At 41.4% G+C, this 27985-nt stretch overlaps 1 protein-coding gene across 2 annotated transcripts; it reads right to left on the bottom strand.

Annotated features, from left to right (window-relative positions):
- Positions 1-3: 3 nt before the first annotated feature.
- abhd18 (abhydrolase domain containing 18) lies at positions 4-24927 on the bottom strand. Of its 2 annotated transcripts, XM_071506912.1 has the most exons (15): positions 24793-24904; positions 19485-19577; positions 18434-18542; positions 17788-17872; positions 17604-17704; positions 16227-16302; positions 16028-16112; positions 15574-15601; positions 12786-12924; positions 12507-12596; positions 11293-11394; positions 10758-10966; positions 6051-6187; positions 5585-5747; positions 4-4685 (listed from the first exon to the last, which is right to left on the bottom strand). In XM_071506912.1, exons 2-15 carry the CDS (start codon positions 19486-19488, stop codon positions 4628-4630), a joined length of 1386 nt encoding a protein of 461 aa, XP_071363013.1. In that variant the 5' UTR covers positions 19489-19577; positions 24793-24904; the 3' UTR covers positions 4-4627. The 2 variants fall into 2 exon arrangements, with proteins under 2 accessions (XP_071363013.1, XP_071363014.1); XM_071506913.1 differs by lacking the exon at positions 19485-19577 and having other exon boundaries at positions 24793-24927.
- Positions 24928-27985: the final 3058 nt, after the last annotated feature.

Genomic DNA, 27985 nt, shown 5'->3' with positions numbered 1-27985 from the left:
TGATTTGTTTTAACAGGTCAGCATTTTATTTTTTCCAAACTAATGATGTTAAAACCAGATACATCAGGTTGTGATACAAACACACACACACACAAACAATCAGAAATATAGAGATTTGTCTTACTCTAATTTTAAGAAGGGGCATTTTACAGATGTGAACAGCAGTGTGCTCTGGGTTCCGACATCACTTCATTAATGTAGTTAAGGTTTTAAAATCCACAGAAACCTGAGCACCTGATTTAAAAAACACAAACTATTTAGGTCCTAAAAACAACATTTTAAATCAGCAGGAGTAAAATCATTAGATTCTTACTTACAAAAATTGTACAAATGTGTAAAAAATAATCAAGCTGCTGAGACTGAATCATGTCTTTACTGGAGCTGTGGTCAAGACAGAGGGTCGGCTGTGTCAGTGGCGCAAACATCATGGAAATGGAACAACAACATGGCACAGTTAACTGGAGGATGGTTGTGGGTCCAATAACAAACAATACTGCATTTTTTTTTTTAACAAAAACAAAATCCAAACTAAACTAGAAGAGAGCAGACTTCCACCAAGGCCAATGTCAAACAACATACACCAGACTCCAAAGAAAAAACATCAAATTCAGAGTAAGTGATCTGGATCTGGCATGGGCTCTTCCCTGGTCCATGAGCCCCCCGCCCTCAGTCCAGGACTTTGGTGTAATCAGCTGACAGGTGAAAACAGAACCTGTTTGGTGGAGTGATGACAAACTGACTGAAGCTCTGTTCCAACTGGGTTTCTGTCTGTAGGGAGGAGGGGTGGTTTCCAAATGACCGGCGCTGGTCAGTGATTTTAACGCCATCACATGTGGGTCATTTGTCACCCCCACCTGTGAACTGGCTCCTCCTGTGTTTGAATCTCTCCCTGGATCTCTGGTCTGTCTGTACTACTGTGTGAACATGGAGGACGTGAGAAATGTTTGTGTTGGTCTGACAGATGGAAACATGCTCACACTGACACACAGACCTGTTTGAGACCCAACATGAACAGATGAAGCCACCAGGAGAACAAGCGCCTGTAAAAGCTCCTCAGATGGTCTGTCGTAATGTCAGCTACAGGTCGGTCCTACTCCTCTGTTTTTATGTTTATATTTGTTCACATTCAGTCAGACTGTCTTATTACAGCAGCTGACTGAGCTTTATGTGTCATGATGTTCAGACATGTGTCACTGGATCACTGTGATACTGAAGGAAACTCAAAAACAGGAGGATTCTGAATGAAGTTCTGTAGCCTCTGTTTTCTCTGGTTTCTAAGTGGATTTCTGGAGCTTTACTCTGGAGGGACATCAGAGATGATGACATCCTCAGGAAGTGAAGTCACACTGAGTCAGATCAACATGTGTTTCATGTGTGTCTTCAGGTCTGACTCAGGTAGGACTCTGAGTAGGAGGATGGTGACTTTTGACTTTCACTTACTTTAATATCTGAAACCAGCAGGGTTATTGTGTTTGTATTAATGAGCCTGAATTATTCCATTAGCATCTTTTTTTTGTAAAATATATCAACTCAAATTTCAAATCAAATTCTGATCAATATTTCATCAGTGCTGTCTCTGTGATATTAAGGAGTTTCACCTGAACCAGGTTAACTGATGAAAAGATTATCATCCACAATAACATGAAAGAACAGGAGAACAGTGTCCTGTGTACACCACAACAGCTGCTGTAGCTTTGAGCCTCTCAGTCTGTAACACTGCCTCCATCTCCATAGCAACAACATGTAGATCAATATTCAGCATTGATTTAATTATGAGTGCACAGGTTCCTAAATCTGATTACTTTTGTGCAAACGTGGATCTTACAGTGTTTCATAAATGAGGCCCCTGATCCTGTCACCACGGTTACCATGACGTCTAGATTTAGGAGTTTAATTACTGAGGACACAGTGAAGACCCCACCCCCCACCCCCCATTTGTGCAGCAGACTGTTTGTTACTGCAGGAAAATATGGTGGCCCAGAGAGCTCAACTCACTGCAGCTTAGAAAACATATGCAAACTGACAAAACACAAACACATTCAGAAAACATCTACATCAACTTAACAACACATATGCAATTCCTCACAACAACCTCAAGACGTTTTCTGAATGTGTTTTCTAAGCTGCAGTGAGTTGAGCTCTTAGGGCCACCGTAGAAGAAGCACAGGTGGAATCAACACTAATAACAGCTGCGTTCCATTTAGGCCGCGTTCAGACTGCAGGCGAATCTGATTCAAATCAGATTCCTACTCAAATCCGATTTTTAGGGCTGACTGTCCACACTGTTTTTAGCAAGTGTCCAAATCGGATATGGCTCTGTTCAGACTGTGCCACATTATTGACTGATCTGACAGGTTGCTGTAGTAACAGAGCGTCTGACGTCATATAATTGCGACAGTGACGACAACAACAACAACAACAACAACAAACATGATGGAGGCAGGTCACCTCAGTATATTGGCCTTATCACTGTCCAGTAGAGGTGCAGAACATCTCAGACGCACTAGACCAGGGGAGCCCAATACGTCGCTCGCGGCATTAGAAGTAGAATCTACTTCTTTTAATGCCGTGCGATCTACATGTTTTCCTCAACTTCATTGGGAGTTCCGTGCGATCTACCTGCACTCCTCTTGCGATCGACCAGTAGATCGCGATCGATGTATTGGGCACCCCTGCACTAGACATTTGCAACGCCGCAGGAGGCTGGTAGGATTATACACAACAGTGCTTCGTGCTGCGCTCACTGCCGGAGTTTCTGTGCAGTGACGAGTGTGGTGCCACCCGAGGAGCTATGACTGGTGGGAAAATGTAGTCCTAGGCAGTTTTGACGATGACCAATGGCTGGCGAATTTCACAATGTGCCGAGCAACGTTTAATATGCTCACTGATCGCCTACGACCACGGCTCACATGCCTGGACACGGACCTCAGGCCGGCAATAGTGGTGGAGAAACGCGTCGCAGTTGCCCTGTGGTGGTTGGCCACAGGGTCAGGGTACCGCACCGTTGTGCACCTTTTTGGCATCGGTAAGGCAACGGTGTGCGTGGTCGTCCGTGAGGTGTGTACCGCCCTGACTGCTCTGCAAAAAGAGCACATCAAGATCCCTGTGGGAGATCACCTGCAGCGCATCGTCCGGGGCTTCCTAACACACTGGGTCTGGCGTCGCGTAGAGTGACGTCACGGACAGTCAAAACCGATCTGAGTGTTTGCAGCTCTTCAGACTGAGACGCATCTGTCCAAATGCGATCTGAAACTACCTCCCCAAGGTGGTTTCGATCTGGTTTCCAAAAATCGGATTTCATGTGATTTGTGACTGTTCAGACTTCCAGTTCCAATCTGGATGGGTTAAAAATGGGATTTTGGCTGGCAGTCTGAACGCGGCCTAAGATGTGTGTGTTCACTGCCATGGCTTCATGGAAAACAGCCATCCTTATTGTTACCTGTTCCACCTGAGCTTCCTGCTGTGACAGGTCCAAATGTCTGCTGTGAAAAAGGACAATAGTTTCAGATGGTGTACAACAGCTGCAGAAAGCAGCTTCAGCAGGTTTTTACAGAACTGTCCCACTGGTGTCACACCTCTAAATCCAGTTCACTTCAACCCACTGACATGTTACATCACAGCTGACCAAACCACGCTGCTCTGTTTTAGAAATGTTGCGTAGCCACTGACTTCCATGCATTCCTGTATAGAATGAAAAAATGTGTTATGCATTCTGCACCAACTGTTGTCAGTTTGCCTGTGATCATAAGGTGATTTAGTGCAGTTATCTGCAGTTCACAGACCAAGAGTCTGACTTTTCAGAACATCTTCCAAAAACCTACAACATGTAGAGAATGCTCTGAACAATGGTCAGGAAAACGTGAAGCGTACAGTGGGGGCAAAAACCCAAAAGACTGTCTACAGATCAGGCGCTAAAAGCTGAAACTCAGTGTTGTGGTCCTGTAAAGACAAAATACATATTCTGTGAAGAAGAGCCCTGAGCAGAGTCAGGACAGAGCCGAGTCAAAGTCTACTGACTGTGTCTCTGTGACTGTCCACACCAGCCTCCACGTCGAGAGCAACCATCACTGAAAGGAAATACAATCAAAAATCTTCAGGATGATAAATTTAAGCAGGGCCACCTCCATCACTGTGAGATCTGTTAGAATCATTTATTATCATGTTTCTCTGTGGCTTTACAGTGAGTCTAACTGATGTCACATCTGTAATATTTTACAATTTTCCTTACATGTCATCATCACTGTACAAATGTGCATCACACACTGCATTCATCTGCTCTGTAGTAATGGCTCAGTGTGATGTCATGTGAGGGGAGACAGGTGAAATATTCATGACTCAGCCACATCAGGATGAATGTGTCCAGGCTGCTGGTGTGGACCAATGAAAACCACCAGTTTACCAGTGAACCTAGAGGAACCGTCACAACATTTCTGACACTGCTACAGTCGTTCATGTTTGTGTGAGGGCACCAAGGCACAGAGGCCTCCCTCTGCAGAGATACAAAGAACCAGACAGTGACTGTGCTCAGCTGACCTTTATCTAAGGAGAGCATTATGTTTCAGCAGGAGACTTCTTCACTGCCATACTTGCTGCTGATGCCTCTGGTCTGTGGACAGGCTGGTCCCAGCTAATGCGGGTTGGGATACTTGAGGCAGAATCTGTTGAATGCATCGTATATGGCCTGTCTGGAAATGAAACAGATCTGCAGTCAGCTCTGAAACGATGACACATCAGAGATGATCATGTCCAACACTGACTATAGTTTGTGAATTGACCACAAGTTAAAATCTGTTCTCCACCCACATTCATGAAAATGAAGGTAGACAGGAGACGTTGACTCAACAAAACCAAACAGAAACATCTTCATAAGTTTTATCATACAATCCAATACAAAGCGGGTTTGAAATGAAATGTACAACTTTTCATAGTTTTCAAGATTTCAAGTAGAAAGTCTGCATCCTAAACCTGAGTCTAATCACAATTCACAGAAATAATGAATCATTTCAAATATGTGGAATTATTATTTCTAAAGAGCCTCTGATGAAGACCAGTTGTTTCACCTGGTTCACGTCCACATGATGTTTTTCTATAATAAAGACATATGATGAGTGAAATAATCAGTCAACACCATGACTGAGTGTTTCCACCTTGAACTGCAGTGAACCAATGACAGTCTCATAAAAACAGATTCAGACAGCCAGGGATTCATACATCATAGAACCTAAGGAACCAATCTTGTCAACTTGTGGGGATGGGGGGCGGGGCTAAATACATCTGAAACCTTGTCAGTACAGTTAGCCAGAGTTAGCATTTGAACAACCACAAACACTGTTTCAGCCACTGCCAGTTACAAGCTAACAAACAACATAAACAACTGTTCTGATCCGTCTGCTAGTCTCACAGGCCAAGCTCATTATTGTACTGATCATTTACTCCTACAAAACAACACACCTTCAAGACTGAAAGCCTCACTACAATGGAACCAAACCCGTAGTGTGTGTCCCTGAGAACAAACAGTGTCCATTATTACCTCACACACCTGACCTCACACATGTTTTGCTCTGCTTTGAGTCAGTCTACTTACCTGAAGACGTTCTGCTTAAACAGGTACGCACTGATGTGTCCTCCGTTCAGATATCTGACTTCACACCCAGGCCAGATCTCCTGCAGACTGAGGACCCCTGTACGAGGGATGTAGGCGTCCTCTTTGGCCTGGACCACGATGATGAGACTTGTGTCTACAGGGACTGGGACAGAGCGAAGGACAGACACCATTTATCATACCTGCTGACACTGAGAAACTTCAGTCACAAACCAATGTTCAGATCCATCGATATGTGGGTCACATGCAAATTTATGTTCCATTAAAAACCAGTGAGAAAGGCAGATCTCATCAGTTTCTATCTGGTCTGTCAGAATGAAGGTGCTAGATGTCCCTGTAGATGAGGCCTGATGAAGCTCTCTGTGATGGAAGCAGTGCTGTCTGTCTGCTGAGCCAGGTTTACCTTTGTTATGACACTTATCACAAACGCTGCCTGTAAAAAACTCACCAGAGAAGTTGGCCATGTGAGTACATTCATCCATCACTCCCTTCATGAAGCCGATAGACTCTCTGTGCAGTGATGGCCGAGAGCATTTGGCTGAATCTGTCCTCTTCCTGTGCAGTGTGTTGTCTGCATGAAGGCTTCTGAGAAAACAGTGTCACTAGAGCATCAGGTAACAGCAGGTAAAAGTAGGATCATCAAAATAAAAAAAAAACAAGCAAACAAAAAACAACTACACTGTATTGTACCTTATCATAGATTTGATTGTGATAGAAAACTATTTATAAGCTTCAACATATTTTATCAAATAAGTGACAATAGTGTGGGATACACACTATTAAATTAAACATCTCACACACACACACACATACACACACACACACACACACACACACACACACAGACACACACCTTTTCTATACACACAGAAAAGGGATTTTTTTTCTGTACCATATTTGCCAAGCAGGTAATTTTTTTCAATCTTCAGTCATACAAAAAATGTGTTAACAAATTTTTATTTGTGGAAAACAAATATCTATCGGTTGTTGGTAAACAGAATTCCTTTGTCGGATGAAATTTCTGGATTGTAATTAAATGGTGTCCTGTAACATTATGTCCATAGTTGCACATTCTGGTACAGGTTTGTATGACAAACAGGTTTTAGATGACTTGATACAGTTTCTGCCACTGCAGCTACACTACATTTATTGAACTGAACCTGAACTGAGGCAATGCAAGTGAGACCTGATGATTCATACAAAGATTCAAGCAGATCACACTTTAAACCTGAGATGAGTTTGGAAAAGTTATTTTCACATATCTCATGATTTTGCAAGAGAGGCCCCACCCAGTGGTCGACTGGTGCCAGACGTTGCACAGAGCCTCAGCAGAGCATTAGAAACTACAGAGTGACTGTTGTCTTAATAGACAACACTTCCTGTTTCGACTGCAACCTGTCGGAGGGTTGTTCCTTTATAACTGACGTCTCGGCATAAATGTACCTGGTCCATATACTGAGATTAAACTAAAGTCAGGGAACACTTGCATGTGAGGTGTTTGATTGTGTAATGTATTATATGGGAGTAACCAGCTGATGTGTGCACTGTTCTATATCTTCGTTCAAAATTTCACTTGTATAACTTTGAAGGCGTATACTGCAGGAACACTTTTACCAACTAAAGAACATACCTAAATAAAAATGCCACAAGTGGCAATTATCAAGGACAAAGTAGTTAAATTGTTGCCAGAGTAGGATTTTGGTTGTCTAAGGTTTCAAACCCTTGAGGTTCTGATGCCCAGAAAAGGTGACCATCTGACTGCACAGCTGGGGAAACATGCACACACCTCACAAGTTGTCATGTGTACAAGACTGGGGTATTTTTGTCTGTTTAACATTAAAAGACGTAAAAACAGCCAACATGCATAACATTAACATGAAAAATCAGCTGGTTTCAGGAGTGTCATCAAATATTTTGATGACTTTGAATCCAGCAGTGAGCAAAAGATGTGCTCACTGTACAAATGCAAACAGTACAAATTACATCTATTTGATGAATCAATGACGATTCAGCATTTCACCAATCTCAACGCCATTTGAAAGACTTGATATCTACTTTCTAGAGACTTCTTGTGTCATTTTTGGCATTTGCATTTAGAGTTGTGGAGATATTGGTGTTAATTGATTTTGCAAGCAAATTTTCACCACTTTCATATAAACTTTTTTAAGTTTGGAAGGTGAAATGTAAGGAAATTTAAAAATGTAATAAGCCACACCCACTTGAATCAATCATTACCTAATTTTAAGCATGGACTGAGGAATGACCATATAACAGGTGAATAGAATTTAGTACAAATCCATTCAGCCAATTCCAAGATATAAACCTTTCACATTTGTGGCCCCTAGAAGCAGAACATCTTAAAACTGTGTCACAAAGCAAGCACGCAGTGTCCAAGTCCGAGTTTAGTCACAACAGCTTTAACCAATGTGGATTAATGAGCATTTATGTAAAATTGATCTTAATGACACAGGTATAAAACATTACGTGTCATTTAAAAACATATTAATATATCAAAATTCCTTTGATAACTTTTGTCAGTATTGTCCGTCGATGATATATTCTAAATTAGTGAAATCAGTGAACAGACTTGGACTAATCTGCTTTAGATTTTTTGAAAATGGCTGAAAAAATAACATTGTTAGAGCAGAAGACTAATGGAGAAAAGATGCAGATAAACTGAGAGACTAAAATGGTGAAAGACGTCTGACTCTAGGCCAAGCAATTCTTGAGATTGTTAAGAATTGTGAAATCTTAACCTTGATTATTACAGTGCAGCCCTGGGGACGATTAGGTAATTTTTTGTGCCTGAGTAGCAGGTGTTTGCAACCCACCTGCTGATTCTGGTGAGTTTTTGCTGCACTTAAAATAACTAAAAAATATATAAACTAAAAATAATGAGACCAAACAGCTTTGCTGCTTGGATATAAAGATGAAAACCTAACCCCCTGAGCCCTAACTAGGCCTGCAGGCAGGTATTAAGGGGGGCCAAGCCCCCCACACAATTGCGCCCATCGAGGTGATGCAAGTCAGACCTGCAGGCCCACAGGTGCAATGATTTTACCATGGTGTGAATATATGCAGAGGATATTGTAATTTATGTCTGTGCAAAAACCAAAGACCATGCAGCTTCCAAACTCAAACCAACAATGACAAACTGTTTCTACATGTTAAAAAGACAGTTTACACATTTTTCACAAGGACCCCCTCTGCAACTGACTGTGCTCCCAAAGCTTGTGTCAGGAGACAGTGGCACCAGCAGCCATAATCCTGTAACACACTATGTGTGCATTTTGTCATGATTTTGTTTGTTTCTTTAGCTAAAGAGGGAATCTGTTTCCTGCTTAATGCCGAGCACTACTGCACGTTTCTCTGGGTTAGGGTTAGGGTTAGCCTACTACTCAATTGGGTGTTGTTGTTTTTCAGGCCTGTAGGTTGGTCTTTGAAATGCTTGTGGTAGGCTAATTAGACTTTTATGGTGGTGTTGTGTTATAACTTAAGCACTAACACAACTTGAAAAATAAAAACAAAAAACATGACTCAGTCTCTCTCACTCTCTCTTGCTCGCTCACTTGTTCAATGTGCAGACATTTGTGCGTGTGTGGGAAATCTAACAGTAGCCTACAAGTGGACAGGTGGTTCTTATGCGTACTATGAAATATAATCCTGTGTGTAGAGATTGTTCGTCTCATGATAAATATCTTGGTATTCTTCTTGATTTCACCTTATAATTCAAAAACAAGTGAAGAAAGTATTTGCAAATAACCAAATACAACCCAGAAAATTTAAGATATCTAAGAAATTTATACACTTACACATATAATACTGTGTGACAAGCTGGAACCAGCACTGAAGCCCATTCTCTGTCTGTACAAGCAGGCTCCAGTGTTAGTCAGTCTCCATAGAAAGCCCTACACTTACCACCACTGTAAAGACATCCTGAGCTGGGCAAACATTACGAAATACAATGACATCTACCTGGTGTTTACTGAATGCTGAAGGCGAGGCTCCTCCATTGGTGGATACATTTATTCATGAGAAAAGATCTGTTCTTGGAGGGGACTGTGTAATCCCTCTGAGGTCCAGCTCCTTCAGCCAATCATCTTTTTTCTGTCAGAGCCTCTCCATCATGGAACAGCCTACCTACTAAAGTAAGGAACTGTACCTCTTACCACGCACTCACTCAGCATCTGGCTTTTTGTGTTTTACAACTCTCACGTGTTGCATGGCATGTATGTCTGGTGTATGATACCATTTCACTAACTTTTAACTGCATTTTTCAACATTTTACCAACATCAACATGTTGATTACTCAACTCAGTTTTGATTATTGCTGCTCTGCATGTCAGCATGTGAAGATGGTTGTTGTCTGTGTTTTGTTGCCACGTGCTGTATGTACCAAAATAGTGCTTGGTGTTACTGCGTTATTGTCCTAATGTTTTGCTGCTTCCAGTTGCTTTGCATGGCCTGTGTTGTTGGCGCCCGTGTAAATTTCTTGCATAAAGACGAGTTGAAAATCAGCCAGCTGGCTAACACTGACACATTTACAGTACTGTTGAATAATGTGCAATAAGGACAACAATTTATGCAGATTGTACTTCAACCTCAGAAGAGTTCAAAAAAGTAGTTTTTGCGCATTTTTTAGCTCTATGTGAGAGCGCCACCTTGTGGCCATTGTGCACCACATTTTGTACAGAAGCCCAGTGTGGCACAGCAAACTACTGGATACAACCTTCTTTTTACACCACTGGTAAATCCCACCTTGACTTTGACCCCTAATTTTAAAAAATGAAATAAAAACAAACAAACAAAAACAATGACAATAATAATGATGATAACAACAAATGTGAAAAAAATGGCGTGCAAGAAATTACTGTAACACTAGCGTCTATCAGCACAATGTGCTAGAAGCCCTAATTATAGACTATGTACATTAAATCAAACAATACATACAGTATACACATAATGACTAGGTGCTGAAACCTTACCAATGTAATGCTTAGAATGTGTTGTGTCACTGGAAGCATGTGGAACATGTCCAGAAACAAAAAAGGGAAAGTCACAGATGCATTTTTGAGAAACACATGAAGATGCTATTTGACAAAAGTGCAAATGAGACATTTCGTAGCTTCTATTCACAAGAACCTAACTTGTTTACCTTGGTAGAGAGTCCAGGCTTGTCCCACTGCTGTTCACTGATGATAATAAATGGCCCCCACCAAACAACAGGCCTTGTCCCCCTTCAGCTTCCCCCCCAGCTTTGGAGTATTGGTCCACTGATGCTCTGTCCCCCCCAGACAGACCCAGCAGATGCTCTATGGAGTCCACATTCCTTCCAAAGTCTTGACCCATCTTAAAGGAATCAGCCTGATAGATGTGGACACACAGACCAAGAGACACATACAGTATACTTACTGATGGTCATGAGAGCTTCCTCAACTATTTATCATCAGTGGACAATTCCCTGATGCACTCATCACATTACCAGAGGATAAAGATTTGTAATGTGGTCTGATTACACACAAATCATTTTTCTATCATTTTTCTTTTGATTATTAGTCAACTAATTGATTTGATAGTTCAGTACGAAGTGATTACCAATTCTTAACACCCATCTCAAATCTTATATTTAGTTGTTCCATCGTCATCTATGATGACGTGATCTGTAAAAACCGCTGCATATGATAACGTACCCCACAGTACTCCAACAGGTTAATGATCTCCTCTTCATACACTGAGTTAATGGCATACTGCTTCTCCAGCTCTGCCCAGTTCACTGCTTTACTCAGCACACCCTACACACACACACACACACACACACACACACACACACACACACACACACACACACACAGTAACATTACTGGAGGACAATAACTGATGGAGAACACATATATAAAGGACCACCAGGCTGCAGTCTTACTCATACAGAAAACTAGAATTACTGTCTCATGGTTGTCCCCCACTCAGACTAGTTTCAGATTACAAACCTGTTTATCCAGAGTCATACAAATATGAAACATTTGTGTGAAATTTTGTCATAATTGCTGTGAGAAGTGTTTTATGAGGACCTTGACCTTTGACCACCAAAATCTAATCAGTTTGTCCTTGAGTCCTACTGAATATTTGTACCAAGTTAGAAGACATTCCCTCAAGGTGTTACTGAGATACTACGTTTAAAGGGCCAGAACCACGTTTTGTGAGGTCACGACTTTACACTTGACCTTTGACCACCAAAATCTAGTCAAATCATCCTTGAGTCCAAGTTAATGTTTGTGCCAAATTTGAAGAGGTTCTGTTAAGGTGTTACTGGAATATTGAGTCCACAACAATGGGACGGAGGGACAACCTGAAAACAATACGCCAGCCCTGGCTGACGCTGAGGCAGAAAACAGAAGGAAGTCACTGCTGCATTTCAACTAATTCTTTCCCACATTAAAGGATAGGTTCACATTTCTTCAAGCCAGTCATAAAACAATACTAAGGCCCAGGTATTAAGATCCGTCCTGGCTCATCCGATCACAAAAAGTCACAGGAACTAGCTGAACCAATAAGATATTGTTCCTTCTTCTTATGACATGATTACACATACTGTAGACAGTCTGTCATTTAAACTGATAACATGAAGCCTGAGCATCAGACTCAGTGTCATTGTTTAGACTGAATTCACAAAGACCAATTCAAAGCTGTTTGATTTAAAGGCACGAGCAAGAAAACAGAAATATGGATTAGCATAAAACCACATTAAACCTGTTACAGTGTCACAGCTTCCATCAACCAGAGAGGAGGGAAAACAATTACAGCACCTCCATGACAATGTTTGGCTATAATGTCGACTTTATGCTGCTCTGGTAACAGAACGTCTTCTCACTGATCTGCTGTATGTCAGCTACAGAGAGTGTGTTACCGTGGTGAAGACACTGGAGGCAGTGGACCAGGACAAACAGGGAATCAGAGGGATGGGCTTGGGCCAGTTAGTCACTGCCAGGGATGCCATCTGGAGCAAGGACAACAGAATGTTTGGGTAGAGACAAGTACAATATTAAGCTGAACCCACCTGTATTTTTATGTGGACCTGCATGTAGTTTATTTACTTTAAAATTTATAGTATGGTGCTGGTGAGTAGGGGTGACCAGCATGTCTGATAAAGGGTGGAATGACAGACTGTGCTGTTCTGGTGACTCACATATCCTCCCATGGAGATCCCAGTCATTCCCAGGGGCCAGTATCCCTCCCCATGCAGCCAGCGGAGCAGCACCGTTGACTCCAGGATCAGAGCCCCTCCCATGACAAACAGGTCTGACACATTCTTCAGACAGGACCTCCTAAAAAAACTCACACAGAATGCCCCTGTTTACTTGACTCTGAATGAATTCCAGCTCTAAGAAGAGTCCATGAAAACCGTGGTGTGGCAGGTGGCTCTGAGCAGGTTTGTAGCTTCACAGAGGATTGGCAGCTGGAACTATCCTGAATTTATGGCATTACGGCATTTGATTCAAACCATCAAACTAAAAAACCTTCACTCTGTACACATCTATTTCCTGTCTGTCCTGGAGACAAAACAGATCCCTCCTCTGCTGCTCTTCCTGAGGTTTTACCCCTGCCTGAAGGGTTTAGGAAAGATTTTCTTTCTGACTTGAGGGTTTTCTCTGCTGCTGACCCTGGTTTCTCGTCAGCAGCAGTTGGTGGTGATGGTCACCTCACAACAGTTTCAGTCAGTGTTGTCTTTCTAAGACCAGAGATTATAACAAGTCCTCTGAGCAGCTATGGAGGCTGGAGGCTACAGGGAGGAGACAGTGAGGAGACGGGCTGGAGCTAGCTGTTAGCATGCTAACTTCAGCAGAGTTAACATTGATGTTTGTTTCCACCTCTGGAGACAGATGTTGGTGAGTAGAGGATGAAGTTTGATGCTGAACTCACGTTTCCTCTAGACTAGTGAGTAAACAGCTGCTAATGCTAATGTTAGCTATGTAGCAGTAGCAACAACTTAAAAATAGCTGCTTGAAATAAACTACTTGCAGCGGTGAGACGAGGAGCTGACAGAACAACAGTGGGGTTGTGGTTTTAGTTTTGTGGTTTGTTGTGTGGGTCTCCTTGAGGATCCACAACAAAAAGCCAGACAGCTGCTGTCCGCACACTACAAACACATCACCACGAAGACAGGGTTTTCCATCTCAATACAGTCTTGTATGGTGGCCCCTAAGGACAAAGTACATACAACAGAGGAAGCACAAACATTAAAGGAAACATGCTCTGAATCTAGAAATGCAACAAATGAATACACATATAAACAGGGAAAACACAAGTGATGGGCTCTGGGATAAACATTAACTTTACAGATATGTCCATCAGACTTCATGTACCTAACCCGAACAACTGCATAGCTTGATATGTTTTCAGACCATTTAAACTTCTAATATGTGGTCAGTTTATCAAATAACATCTGTTTGGAAATCTGCTCTGGTGTCAGGTGAGACTGGCAGTCTCCTCAGCAGCTCGCAGTCCCCCTCCAGAGATGACCGGCTGGTCTATGTGCACCTTCTCCCAGAAAGAACAGTCTCATCTCAGAGCCCTCTGGTTATTTACCACTGACTCTGTTGTCTGCAGTGATTTGAAACACAAGACCATTCAAAACCTAGAATATGGTTGGGCCAGTGGACTGGTGTCAGCTGGTTTAATCTCTTTATCTGTTTGCTTCTCTCCTCCTCTCTGTGCTCACATATGCAGTATTTTAATACACCTGAATTTTTAAAAAGTCACTAAAGGATCTGAAAAGTCAGTTAATCCATCAACAAAGGTGCCAAGTTGGCAACACTGCTTGTTTGCACCAAATCATTTTGAAAGAGTAACGACCAATGATGTAATGTCATCACTTTGTCTGTGACAGTCACATTCTGGATAAAGTTTGGTCTCAGAATTGAGGTGTATTCTTTGACCAACTCACTGTAAATTACATTTTTTAGAAGGAAATCTACCAGTGATGTTGCTGTTCATCCAAACGGAGCCCATCACTCCTCCTGGCGTCCTGGAGCATCTCCTCTGGACCAGGTCTTGTCTCATTTGTTTTCATATTTGTTTCATTTCTGGATTTGTACCACATTTCCCTTAGTGTTTGTGCTTTCTCTTTTGTACATGCTTTATTCTTAGGGGTCACCTTAGTTTTGGTACTGACTGACAAGTATTCAATACTGTCAAACGCTGAAAGCTGAAATTTACATTCATGGTTAGTAATGCAGAAATGACATGTGGGGCCAGATGCATAAAGCTCTGTGTAGATTCATGACTCCAACTATGTGAATGCACAAAACCAGAAATATTCCCACATTCCTTTGGTCAGAGTTTTAAAGGCATGTGCACATGATTCTGTTTTATAAATCTCACTCAATGAGAAATTGGATGCACATACAAATAATTTAAATAATGAGGATATAACATTAACAATGCTAAAGGAAACACTGAGTGCACAGATACAATCACATCTTTTTGTGAACTGTCAAATTGTTTTTTCTGTATAAAAAAAAATGAATGAAGCTCAGTGAAGTTGGCCCCTTTGTTTTATGTTAAATTCTGTGTCTGTTTTTCATTTTCCCTTCACTGTATCTAATATGGCTGCTCTAAAAAGACATGTGTACACATGTTCAGAAGAATGAGGTGATCACAGTCTCAACACACCACACAGTTCATGTGGGAAATGACTTACACATGGTTCCTGTGTGTCGGCATCATTTATGCATCTGTCCCCAGGTCTGACTGACAGTCATGTTCATAATTGTTTTTGATTAGGATTTTTTTTTTATTAAATGATTGAAAATTTATTTTTAATTTTTAACTATATTTTAGGAAAAGGTTTCTTCTACACTTGCTTGTCATATTTAAAAAGGGAAGCTCACTTTTATCTACTTCTGTCTGAAAATACACAACAAAGTGTCAAAATGATAATAAAATCAATAGTGTGTGACAGGAAGTTAACTTACAGTTGGTCTTTGGGTTTGCGATAGCCATGTAAAAGGTCAGTCAAGGAATAAACAGATGTTCACAGACAGCACACAACAAGTATAACACAAACATCTGACCAGAGGATGGAATTCAGTCCCTTTGTGCAGACAGAGCATTTTGTTCTTCATACCTACTGACTAATGTCCTGGTTTCATCAACACACACTCCCACACTCCTGTCGTCTTCAGGGTTTGTCTCCAACACCAGGCTAACCTGTTAGCCTGGCCTCTTCTGGGTCTACAGGAGTTTATCTGCTGCCACATGATAGGCTGGTTGGATCATTGCATGGATGAGCAGGTGCACATGTGTTCCTAACAAAATGCTTTAAGTGCATGTGTTGATCCCACATCTACATGTCTTTCATCTACAAGCCTTTTAACTGTCTTTTTACAGAAGAGTTTCATGCCGAATTCTTGAAAAGCAGAAGGATATAATACGGGTTCTCCAGAAGAAGTGAAGCCATTCCTGCCTCTTTGATCATGGGCCTGGCCATCAGGGTCCGCCGACGCCAGAAAAACTACACACATACACAAAAACCCACACACATACACAAAGGATCAGGTTGGGAGAATTTGCCTGAGTGCATGCTGATGTTGACGTTATGTTGAGGTTAAGAGGTTCAGAGCCTTACATGGTCTCCAGTACCAGCCAAGTGGATACATACTGGTCTGTTCTTCTGCCACCTCTTAGGAACGATGAACTGGAACCTGAAACAGCAGACACACTGTGAGGACCACAGTACACAAACACATCATGAGTGACCACCTGTAACTTATTTGGCTCAAACTCAACAGACACAGACAGATGTGGCTTTGAGTTATGTTCTTGTTGTTGCGCAATATATTTAATGCAACACATTTTATGACACTGTTATTTCATAAGGCTCAGTGTTTCCTATGCACTGATTTCTTTTTTACTACTTCAAATGGGTAAAATCTTATTTCATTGTAGAGCTGTAAGCATCACATTGATTTGCTCTGCCCCTCTTTGCCTTGTCATAGTCAGAGCGGCCGTTGGAGGACCAGGAGACATTATTTCTGAGCCTGAGCATCTCTTAACCGGCCCTCTCTGTGTGCCTGTCATTCAGGGTGTACAGAGCTGCTGTTTGTGTATGCCAGGCCTGGCCTCATTGGCCAATCATAATATGTATTCTGTTCAGACTGACAACTACAGGGAACATCATCATCACATGCAGTTACAGCGCACACAGACACACACAAATAGCAGGGGGGGGATATCTTCCCAGAGTCAGAGTGAGCTACTAGCTGCCGCTCAGACTGGTAAAATGCTTCTGTCTGTGATTGTGTGTTTTTACAACTTATTTCAGGGCTGCAGCTCACTCTCAGCTGAAGGTGTAGCTGCAGTGTTTCTGGTTAAACAGCACCATGTTGGGCAGGTGACAGGTGTGTCTGAAAGATGTCATACCACAGAAATAGGTGAATAGAATTATCGTGTTCAGCCAGGTGTCATGTTTACGTCACTGCTGATTGAGGATGGAGCAGATAAATACCTGTGACTGCAGCAGGGTCATTTAACCTGGAGGTGAGTGCTGATTGTTCCCTTTAGCAGGTTTTTGAACAGGGTAAAAAGTGTAAAAGGGGCTTTTGACACAAGGTGAAGCAATAGAACTGTGTATATTACATTCTTTCCTCCACCCACCATTTCACACTGTGAAGACCTGACATTCATGTTATCCTTCCATTCCTTTGTGTCTATTCTTTTGCTTGAATGTATTTTATTTGAATTTCTTTTTAATGGATTCACTGCATCAGCATACTTCCTCATATAATCCTACTTCTGGAGTAAACTCACTTTAAAATTAATATATATTTTAGTAACTGTTGCAACAATCTGTTCAGGTATTTAAAAGTCCATTTTCCTATGCTCATATTTCAGTAGAAAGAGAACGAGTCCTTCAGAGCTTCCAGAGACCACAGGGCTCATGTCACCTTCTGTGTGACCATCACATTAGCAATGTAAACAGAGTAGACAAAATCATGTTGTGTACCTGGCTTTGACAGCCTCCTGTGGCAGGATTCCAGGAACTAAGTGCTCCAGAGGAGAGATGAAGAACCCATTGTGGACCTGACAGTCAGAGTGCTCCTCTGTCTGGACACAAACACACATATCTGTGAGAACACAAAACTAAATGGTTCCTGTATACTGGTGAGGAGAGAGGACACATGGAGTACCTTGGTTATGTAAACTGGGTAGTCCTCAGGCACCAGAGACTTGCATTTCTCTCTGTCTCCAATGATTTTACGGAACTCAAAGATTCTGAAAAACAAACAAGGGTGAACATGAGTTCAACATCCACAGTCAATAACTACGTTTACCTCTTCTGCAAAACCTTCAACATTCAGACAGATCAACAAGCCACAACAGCAATGCAAATTAAGCAACAACAGAAGTGAGCAGCGGTCGGTCTATACTATTACTATAAAAATAAATATGAAAATGAAAAAGTACACTGTCCTGTCAAATAAAGGCATATAACACCCAAAAAATAACTAAATAACAATTTAAGTTGCTTAGATGTTCATGGAATTTGGTGGGACATATCATATGTATTAAGAATTTATTCTTTAATCTTTCAATTGAGTCAGAAAATTTTACTTTCAACAGTTTGATTAAAAAACAAACAAACAAAAAAAGCTGGCTCTGGAGGAGACCAGAGACCAGACCCAGGTCATGCTGGAGTGATAACATCTCCCAGGTGCACAAAGAGCACAAGTGCTCTGTTTCCTTCCTTCTTATTAAATTCTTCTGTATATGCTGACATGCTTCTCAACACCCCTGATATGTCTAACTGTCTCTTGTGTTCCCTGTTTTCTGCACCTCTTGAGGTCTTCAGGCTTTCCCCATCCCCCTATGAAGAGTTTGGTGAGGAGCAGCCGTCTGTAAAATACATCCAGTCGGCTCACACCCATGGACCAGCACCTGGCATCTACAGAGAGAGACACACTTCATTCAGAATGTGCAGAAAACACTTTCTCTAGCATCATCTATTGAAGAAGTTAGACTCAATGTGTCAGTGTGTCAGGTGTTCATTGCCTCCGCAGCATGGAAACTGAAGCAAACAAGTGGCTTACACAGAGCTCTGAGCACTGCAAGCAGCTGTACTTTTGTCAGGGCTTGTTGACAATCCCTGCAGCTAAAGAACACCCCACCTATCTGCTGGTCTATAACTTGAAATCTGGGACCAGGACCCAGGCAGAACTAAGAAATGCAGGCCTGGCTGAGAGACAAAGACTCACTGATTTCATAGCTGATTGCTAGGCTACAAGTTAATGTTAAATTTATTTCCTTCTTGCTGTGTGAAAAAGCATGGCTAGTTCACTCATTATTCAGCTTAAGTCTACTTATCGGATAACAAATGTGACTCATTTAGAATCAGCTTTGTTGCATCTAATATAATAATGATAACTTCAACTGTTTATAATAATTAAACAGGGTAACTGCAGATTAAACAAGCTAAATTCAAGACTTTTTAATACCACTTTAAATGAAATTTAAGCCCAAACCTGCAATGGATATATACACCAAAACTGAAAATATACTCCTTCCATGTAAATACCTTACTGCCTCTGATGTAGTAGTTATTCACTGGGCAACTATATGATACACTAATGTATACAGGTTTTCTGCAAACACACTGAAACACTGAGCTGACAGTTGAAAATGTACACAGTCTGGAGGCCTGTTTAGCTCCTGCTCTGAGGGGAGAAAAACACCATTTATCAGTCTGGACTGAGGGCAGAGAAGGAGAGATAAAGATGCGAGGAAATTTTAGAAATTAGAAATAGAACCCAGCCATTGGACAGTCATGTTGTGTTCCTGACCAAAACTCAATGTATTACTATGCACATTGACACTGGAGGCAACTTACCCATAATTTTTGCAATAATAGCAGCATGAGTTCACATTTCTGTGGACACAGTTGGCCGTACAGATGTTCATGCTCAGTAGGAATCCATTAGAGCTTTCAGAGAAGAGAGGCAGAAATGAGTCAACTAGTTTTCAATGCCTACTGACAGTAGAAGTGACTGGCCCGCCCATGGTCCAATGCTACATCCCCAAATGTCCACAACTGACTGCCTGACTGATAAAGTTGTACCACTGGTCAGCTGAATGTCACCTGACTGAGTGATGAAGTAACACCACTGGTCAGCCTACCCAGAGCTCTTGAAAGAGAGCGTCGTGTCATCTCCGTTCACTCCAATGGGCCATTCTTTTGCAGCAATCATGGAGCATCTCAATAGTTCCTGGAAGTTAGCAGCAAACACTAGCAGCACATCGGAGTAGCAACAGAATATGCTGTTTAGGACGCCTGTTTAAAAAGGTAAGATGCTTAAAGAAAAGCTGGATCAAGTTAACATGTGCATTAAAGCAGGTTAGTGGATTTCCCCACTAAATCAGAAGATTTAGGGACGTTAAAAGATAAGACTGAGATACTGGATATGGATAAGGTCAGCAACACACAACATTAGCCAGGAGAAGCCTATTAATTTTAAAATCAATTCTTGTAATGTCATTTCATCCAACTCTGTGGAATTAGAGTAACATGTTTCTAAATGTGATTTTTAGGGGGGTTAGTTAAATCTTAGTTAAATACATACAGTATATTAGTATAGTTAAATGGGGCCTGTGTGAATATCCATTTTGGAGAACAAGCTACTGTTAGACAATAATAAAGAAGGGAGCTACAGGGGTTGGACAATGAAACTGAAACACCTGCCAATTTAGTGTTGGAGGTTTCATGGCTAAATTTGACCAGCCTGGTGGCCAGTCTTCATTGATTGCACATTGCACCAGTAAGAGCAGAGCAGAGTGTGAAGGTTCAATTAGCAGAGTAATGGCACAGTTTTGCTCAAAATATTGCAATGCACACAACATTATGGGTGACATATCAGCGTTCAAAAGAGGACAAATTGTTGGTGCATGTCTTGCTGGCGCATCTGTGACCAAGACAGCAAGTCTTTGTGATGTATCAAAAGCCACGGTATCCAGGGTAATGTCAGCATACCACCAAGAAGGACGAACCACATCCAACAGGAGTAACTGTGGACGCAAGAGGAAGCTGTCTGAAAGGGATGTCCGGGTGCTAACCCGGATTCTATCCAAAAAACATAAAACCACAGCTGCCCAACTCACTGCAGAATTAAATGTGCACCTCAACTCTCCTGTTTCCACCAAAACTGTCCGTCGGGAGATCCACAGGGTCAATATACACGGCCGGGCTGCTATAGCCAAACCTTTGGTCACTCGTGCCAATGCCAAACGTCGGATTCAATGGTGCCAGCAGCGCAAATCTTGGGCTGTGGACAGGATCTAAATATTATTGAGCCACTTTGGGGTGTTTTGGAGGAGAGAGTCAGGAAACGTTTTCCTCCACCAGCATAACGTAGTGACCTGGCCACTATTCTGCAAGAAGAATGGCTCAAAAGTGCAGGACTTGTATCTGTCATTGCCAAGACGAATTGATGCTGCATTGGCCGCAAAAGGAGGCCCTACACCATACTAATGAATTATTGTGTCTAAAACCAGGCGTTTCAGTTTCATTGTCCAACCCCTGTATTTTTGTGATACATCATAAAACTGCATATTTGAGACTAAAAGGTAAGGAAATAAATGGAGATTTACACTTAATAAAAGTGTTATACTAACCTAATATAAAAGTAATCTTCACACATGTATTCTATTACTGTATTGTATGAGGAATCTTGTTGGTGAGTATTAGTAACTTGCTGTAGGAGCACTAGGTGTGCGTGGTGGAGGAGCAGTGATGCAGCAGGTCAGGAGTGCTGAGTGGAACACGGTGAGAGTGAAAACTAAATATGTTTCAAATAAGCCAGCAATAAGGAATCACAGTAAATGCCTATAATACTGCCATATCATACAAGGAATCAGACTTAAAATTGTGTATTAATTGATTCTATTGAGTAATCATACTGAATACAGAATGTATATTATCAGGACTCGTACTGCTGGATTCTGCATCCTGTATGTCAGGGGTGCTATGGGATGAGGAGCAGTGATGTTACAGGTCAGGAGCGGTGAGGGGACAAATGATGGATGACCACTGGATGACTGAGAATCTTCACAGATGTAGAGTTTGTTGAACCCTTTCTCTCTGCCTTTTTCTACCTCTCTTAGCACATGAACCAGAGGGGGACTCAGTGGAGCCTGAACATTTTCTGCAGTCAGACAGCACTCTCACTCAGTCTCAACTCCCTGGGTTTTACAAGCCTGTTCCTTGTTTTTAATAAACCAAACATGAAGCCAATGATATGTTCTTTGACCTCACATATTTTTTGTTGTTAGCCTCTTTAGTGATGTAAGGTAGCTCCTGCTGACCTGAGTTAAATCCTCATTGTTCTGACTGAATGTAGCATCCCCACGCAGCACAATAAACCATGGTGCAGACTTTATGTAAGACAGAAGACAGACACAAACCACTTCACATACTATTCATGTTTCTGAGTTTACTGGAGATTTATGAAATGAATATGTGATAATCATTGATATTCACCTGTCAATCTCCTGCTATCCTATCTGAAAGTCATAAAGATGACATTAGTCATCAAGATCAATTAACCCTCAGTTACCTTGGGATTACTGAAAGGAATATTAGAAAATTAAATCTGATCTGAATTTTGAAACATTCTGTTTTCCAACAGGAACACACTTTTTAACCAAGGTGAGGTTAGCCTAAAAATGTCAACAAGGTAGCTGATGCTAACTGTTATCCTCAAACATAGTCTGTATGTCCTCAAAATTTTCTTCTTAAAAAAATATAGTGATGTAACTATATACATGTGTCAGTGTGCTGTATAAATATTATAAATCTATATTTATTGTCTATTAATTACCAAAAAATGTTTAAAAATCACAGTTCTGTCTCTTCTCTCATTTGTTTTCAAATTGCCCACTAAGAGCTTCCGGGAACTATGTGAGGTCTCCATGAATCACGTGACAATCAAGCATTTTGGCCGCCCGCTGACGCACCTCTTTTTATTTCAAGAGCTCTGAGCCTCCCAAGTGTTGAAGGTTCCCTATTGGTCGTTGCTCTTTCAAAATGCAAACACTGTCTATGATGTCATTAAGGGGCAGTGCTGCCAACTTTATCGCTACATTTACCAACTTTCCAGACCCCTTTAATGAAGTACCTAACAATAAATCTAGCTTTTGCCTCAGCAACTTTCCATAAAAGAGCGTTGCCAGTTTCATTACAGCAGCGTGGCGTCTGGTTTTCCCTCCACAGTGCAGCGCAGCAGCTTGGAAATGACTTGGGAGTGACTGCTGGTTAACATGTCTTAAAGAGCCGTGTTTCAGTTGCTCTTTCAAACTTGTCTGACAACAGAAAAACACGTCAATGAGAACAGCTTTATTGTGTATTAAAATACTGTATATGTGAGCACAGAAAGGAGGAGAGAAGCAAACAGATGAAGGGCTGAGACATTAGGGAGAATGCAATGACGACATAATGATGTCATGAATATGCTTGTAGCAGGTGGCACTAAGTAGAGAAAGTGTGCCATTTAATAATATATAGGAGACAGAACTGCAGACAGAACTGATCGTTTTCTTGTATTTTAGACCCGTTTCCCTCGGGGGTTGAGGGTGTTGGTGGTCGGTAGGAAATGAGATCGATGTACCAGATATTTTTAAGTTTAGCCATGGAGTTTTAATATTAATTGGTATGCATTTTAATCTATATAAACAAATAAATGAAGTGTTTTTAAGATTTTTATGTGTTTCCCTGCAGAGCATCAGAGGTCCATTAGCAGCTCTTGCTGTGGACCTGTTATGTTTGCTTTTGGGGTTTTCTTTTTTTTTGTCTAGTCCGTCCTTGCAATTTTCTGGCAGCAGGCAAACAAATGTGGGTATTGCCCTTGGGGCAGACCAATTTCTTTTTCTCTTTTTGTTTGTTAGTTCTTTTTAGTAATCTGTTAATTTCCTCCATCAGTTGTTAAACCTTGCTCAGGCAGTCAGGGCAGGCTTAAGGTGTGACGTGGGTTGTTCCTTGAAAATCATCACATGTGTAAACTTTGGAATGTGTTCACTTAATTGAGTGTGCACAATCTAGTGATTGCAGTGTATACCGGTGCGTAGTGGAGCCTAACCCCTGCCCTGTTAGCTTTAGCTGGGAGGTAACTGTGAGGAGGTTGCGGTGGGTGAATATGAATTGTAAAGTTGAACTTCTGTAATACCTTTACTAAAAACGCTTTACTTCCTGGGTTGTCATACCTTAAGATGGTTACCTGTTGTGGGTGTAACATGCCAATTAGTAAGTAAGTCATCTTGCAACATTCGGCAACTTTTTGAGCAGAGTTTAGCTACTTTGCATCTAAAATAGTAGTTTACAGCAGATTAACAACAGTTTTCAATCATGTCAGATTAGCACAAAGTCCAGTCATAATCCAGGTTCTGATCTGGTCTTGTCACAGATGTGCAGCACACTGAGGTCATTGTATGTGTGAACGGTGCAGACGTGAAGTTCCGGGAAGCTCCAGCAGAACTAAACGACCTCACCACATTTCAAACATCACGTGAGAGGCTGACGTGACCGTTTCCCTCCCCATAATGTCCACCTCCCCCCGCTGCACCTCGCCCCTGCACCGGGACAAGACCGGAGCAGAGGCGCAGCAGTCGGCTTCACTTCGCTCACATCTCGCCCGGAAAGATTAGAAGAAGGAAGAGAGCAAAAAGCTATGAGTCATCCTTTCCAAGGATGGAGCCCCGTCAGTGGGGCTTTAGCTTGTGGTAGCAGCCAGACACAATGAAGTCAATGTGAGGACTGATACGCACTCAGCTATGTTTAGCTCCTGATGGACCATGTACACAGCTGTTAACAATGCCAGTGATCAGACTGATCCAAATGACCAAGCGACCTTTCTACCATTAACTACCATTATATTCTGACGACTCTCTCACGGTGTGTGTGGAAATATGAAAACCATGACATTACAGCACACATCGGCTCTGAGACGAGCTGTCAAACGATTACTGTCCGAAGTTCAACTTCAGTTAGCTAACGTAGCCTCGTTCATTCATCACAGACAACAGACACACAGACAGACACAGTGGTGGGCAGTGACACACACACACACACACACACACACACACACACACACACACACACACACACACACACACACACACACAGACAGACAGAAACGGTAAGCGTACTCTACCTCACACTGCACACACGCGGCTTTTAGCCTCGTTTTAGACTTGTCTGCACGGTTAGCTACCAGCTGCCGTCCTCAGAAGGTCGTTAGTCAAGTTGCTGTATCCGGTGTGTATGGACTTCCGGTGCATTCAAAATAAAACTGTTTTCTATGTGAAGGTATCGTGGAGTGATGGTGTCCTGATAAGTGTCCCCTGTGTGTGTTGTAATCTGACTTTCTCTGTTCCCTGTTTTGATAACCGGGCTGGAAATAAAGGATGTTCATGCATTTGGGTTTGACTCCCTCCCGTTGAACTGTTGGCCTTTCCCATGTTAAAACACACACGCACCACGCCTGAGTTGACTCAGTGCAGTGTGCAGCCTTCAGGTGAAAGTGAGAACTTCCAGAATTTTCTCCTCTAAAGAAACCATTATTTCATCTAAAGGGCTTCAACAAATAGAAATGAGACCCGAGCAATGTCAACTGTCCAAGGGGATTACTGGCTCAAAAACCAGTCATCTAGTGGACTGTCAAAACATCCAGAACGTTTTGGGGTTTTTTGCCAGCTCCATCAGTGTCTTTACCCACCAGCAATGTCAGGGTCTTTACTGGCTTCATCAGTGTCATTTGTGCAAAAGTTCAAGGCTGAATTTCTTCCTCAGTCCAACCATGGAGCCAATACTGCTCTGTCCTTCTGGAAATGGAGAACCCTACGAGCTGCTGATGGGCTCCAGCTTTGGTGCTCTGGTTTTCCTTCTCCTCCATGTGTAAGTAACTTAATGTCTGTTTTCACTAGTGACGATTACAGTAGCATGATGATGTTGGCTGACTTGCTGTTACTAATACCATGAATTTGTTCAGCAAATGTTGCTATCACTAACTGGCTATTTGTTAGCATTGCTGTAGAGCATATTATGGCAATACTAGCGTGGGGTTAATGAGGTTGTGAGATAGTTTTTTGTTGCCTCTGAGAGAACTAGTACAAGATAGCTATTAAACATTCAGGTAAACAAAAATCCCAAATCATTTTGGTTGAAATAACTGTTTTCAGGATGGTATTAATGTCAGTGCAGAAAGTGTCCACAGAGGGGTAACTCTAAAATATATATGAAAATGATTTGCATCTTTGTTTCCATAAGATCTCCAGTCCGTTTGATTTGAATAAGACTTCTTTTGGGCAGGGGTACAGAAATAATATCTAATGTCTTCCATGATGAGGAACTTGTTTTTACTTTTTGGGCAGAAGTAAAAAAAAAAATTGCTTGCTGAAAATGATAAATGTAATTTGAGGGTTTTGAATGATGAACAGTAGTCAGTCCACATACAATGTCAGTAGAGTTTATCAAATCAATTGACAGGTTCCATTTTTCAATTGACATCCATTTTTATTGCTTCATTTTCCAATTCACTTGCATATACATCACCTCCATCTTTCTAAATTATTATTTTTTACTTGCAACCCTCATAAACAACAGGCTACTGTAGAGAAAAGTAACAGACAAAAATACAGTATTACATGTTTTAAAGATAGTAGAGGTATTGTAGTAAAGACTGGGTCAAACTGATTTACATAATTTATAGCCAAAATATTAATACTAATACACAAACACTAACAGCATCTCACCACAATATTACATTTGTGTACCAAGTACATTTATATCTCATTTCAGCCTTAGAGGTGAACCCACTTCAACTTTCAAATTTCAACTGGTACCTACATGTACAGGTATTAAAACAAGAGTTCCTTCCACACTGAGTCACTAAGCTTCAAGTCAGAAGTTCTTGGTTCTGACATAAGTCCAACCAAAACCAAAACCAAATCACTCATTGGCCAATAAAACCTGTTAATCGCAACCCTGTGCATTGCTTTGACTAAAGGACAACCCTCTGTATCAACATCTTGAATGATGCCTAGACAAGGATCATTGTCATACAGAGTGATTTACAATTTACCTATCAGCTCCTTGTTGAGATCAGGAATTGGTTATATCCCCTTGGTCTCCTGGACTAGGAGGATGCTGATGTAGGGCTCCCATGGAGGGCTCTGATGCAGGAGCAAAGGTGGGATGAATCTGGGTTTCCGCAGATGCAGCTCAGCACCCTTCACGTATTTACCCAGAGACTGATGTGTGGATCTGAAAAAATGTGATACACTGTAAACCTTTGATGTAAATTTACAGTGTGCTATATTAGTGTCATACAGTGCATAAACTGCAATGCAACCTGGGAGGAAAAAAAACGTGATTACAGCACTTTCACAGAATGCCATTATCTACAGTAATTTACTGTCATCTTTACTGTAAACAGCTGAGCATCTTGACAAGGTGAAAAATGGGTGGATTTAAGATTTAAAAATTAACAGACAAAACAAGATTTTGCAAAAGACTTTGGGCTGTTTTTGGAGTTTGCATTTGACTTTTCTGAATTTCACCCTTGGAGCACATTCACCAACCGGTCTGTCACCACAAAGACCCAGCCTCACTACAACCTACTCAGCCTTTTGTCACTGATGTCCAGAGCTGCATTGATAAGGCAACCTCGACTGAGTAAGGTATGTCACCATTTTTATTCTGCCTCAGAGTGTCAAAATGTTAGCGAATGTCAGAACATTATTTTTTACATTATATGGTATTAAAAAATCAGTGTGAGACTTTCTCCAGTTGAATTTTCTGCCATTTAGGACAGTCTCATTTAAAAGCTTCATGCAGTTTTTTTTTAGCTTCAGCTAAAATTAACATGTCAGTATTTTGTCTCAGTTTACAATAACATTAAACAACACTGTTGCTTCTGCTGAAGGATAATTTAACTGAACTAATGTAGTGAGGCTGTAAGTCTAACCTAATGCTTAGTTTTCCACTTTGCAGAATGAGTTACACAAGACTTTATTCAGACATTTCTAGAACCACGCTCTAAGTTCACTGTTTTGTTGTTTGTGCCAAACTGTTGCAAAGATGCATTGTTGATGAAAAGAGATATTTCAAGATGAATATTTATTTTGTTCTAAATGTTTTTTCAGAACATGGTCAAAGAGAAGACAACAGCAGTGAACCTACATGTTTACACTCATCAAGAAGCTCAGTCACTTCAAGTGGGACTTTTTGATCTTTCGCGCACACACACACACACACACACACACACACACACACACACACACACACACACAAAATTGTTCTGGCCTCTGAGGTGGGAAAACCGCTGTAAAAAAAGGTAACACTCT

This window comes from Trachinotus anak, unplaced genomic scaffold, assembly GCF_046630095.1.
Source record: "Trachinotus anak isolate AG129_WGS33_773 ecotype Australia unplaced genomic scaffold, CSIRO_AGI_Tana_v1 ptg000021l, whole genome shotgun sequence".
Classification (NCBI taxonomy): domain Eukaryota; kingdom Metazoa; phylum Chordata; class Actinopteri; order Carangiformes; family Carangidae; genus Trachinotus; species Trachinotus anak.
The sequence above is the reverse complement of the archived record's forward strand: the minus strand, read 5'-3'. Positions and strand labels throughout refer to the sequence as shown.

Excerpts from the sequence above, each read along its gene's own strand:
- abhd18 (XM_071506912.1), bottom strand. Across the intron at positions 10,967-11,292 it reads ACCTGTTGGAGTACTGTGGG|GCTGATTCCTTTAAGATGGG; the intron begins GTACGTTATCAT and ends CACATCTATCAG. Across the intron at positions 4,686-5,584 it reads TTTAAGCAGAACGTCTTCAG|ACAGGCCATATACGATGCAT; the intron begins GTAAGTAGACTG and ends TTTCATTTCCAG.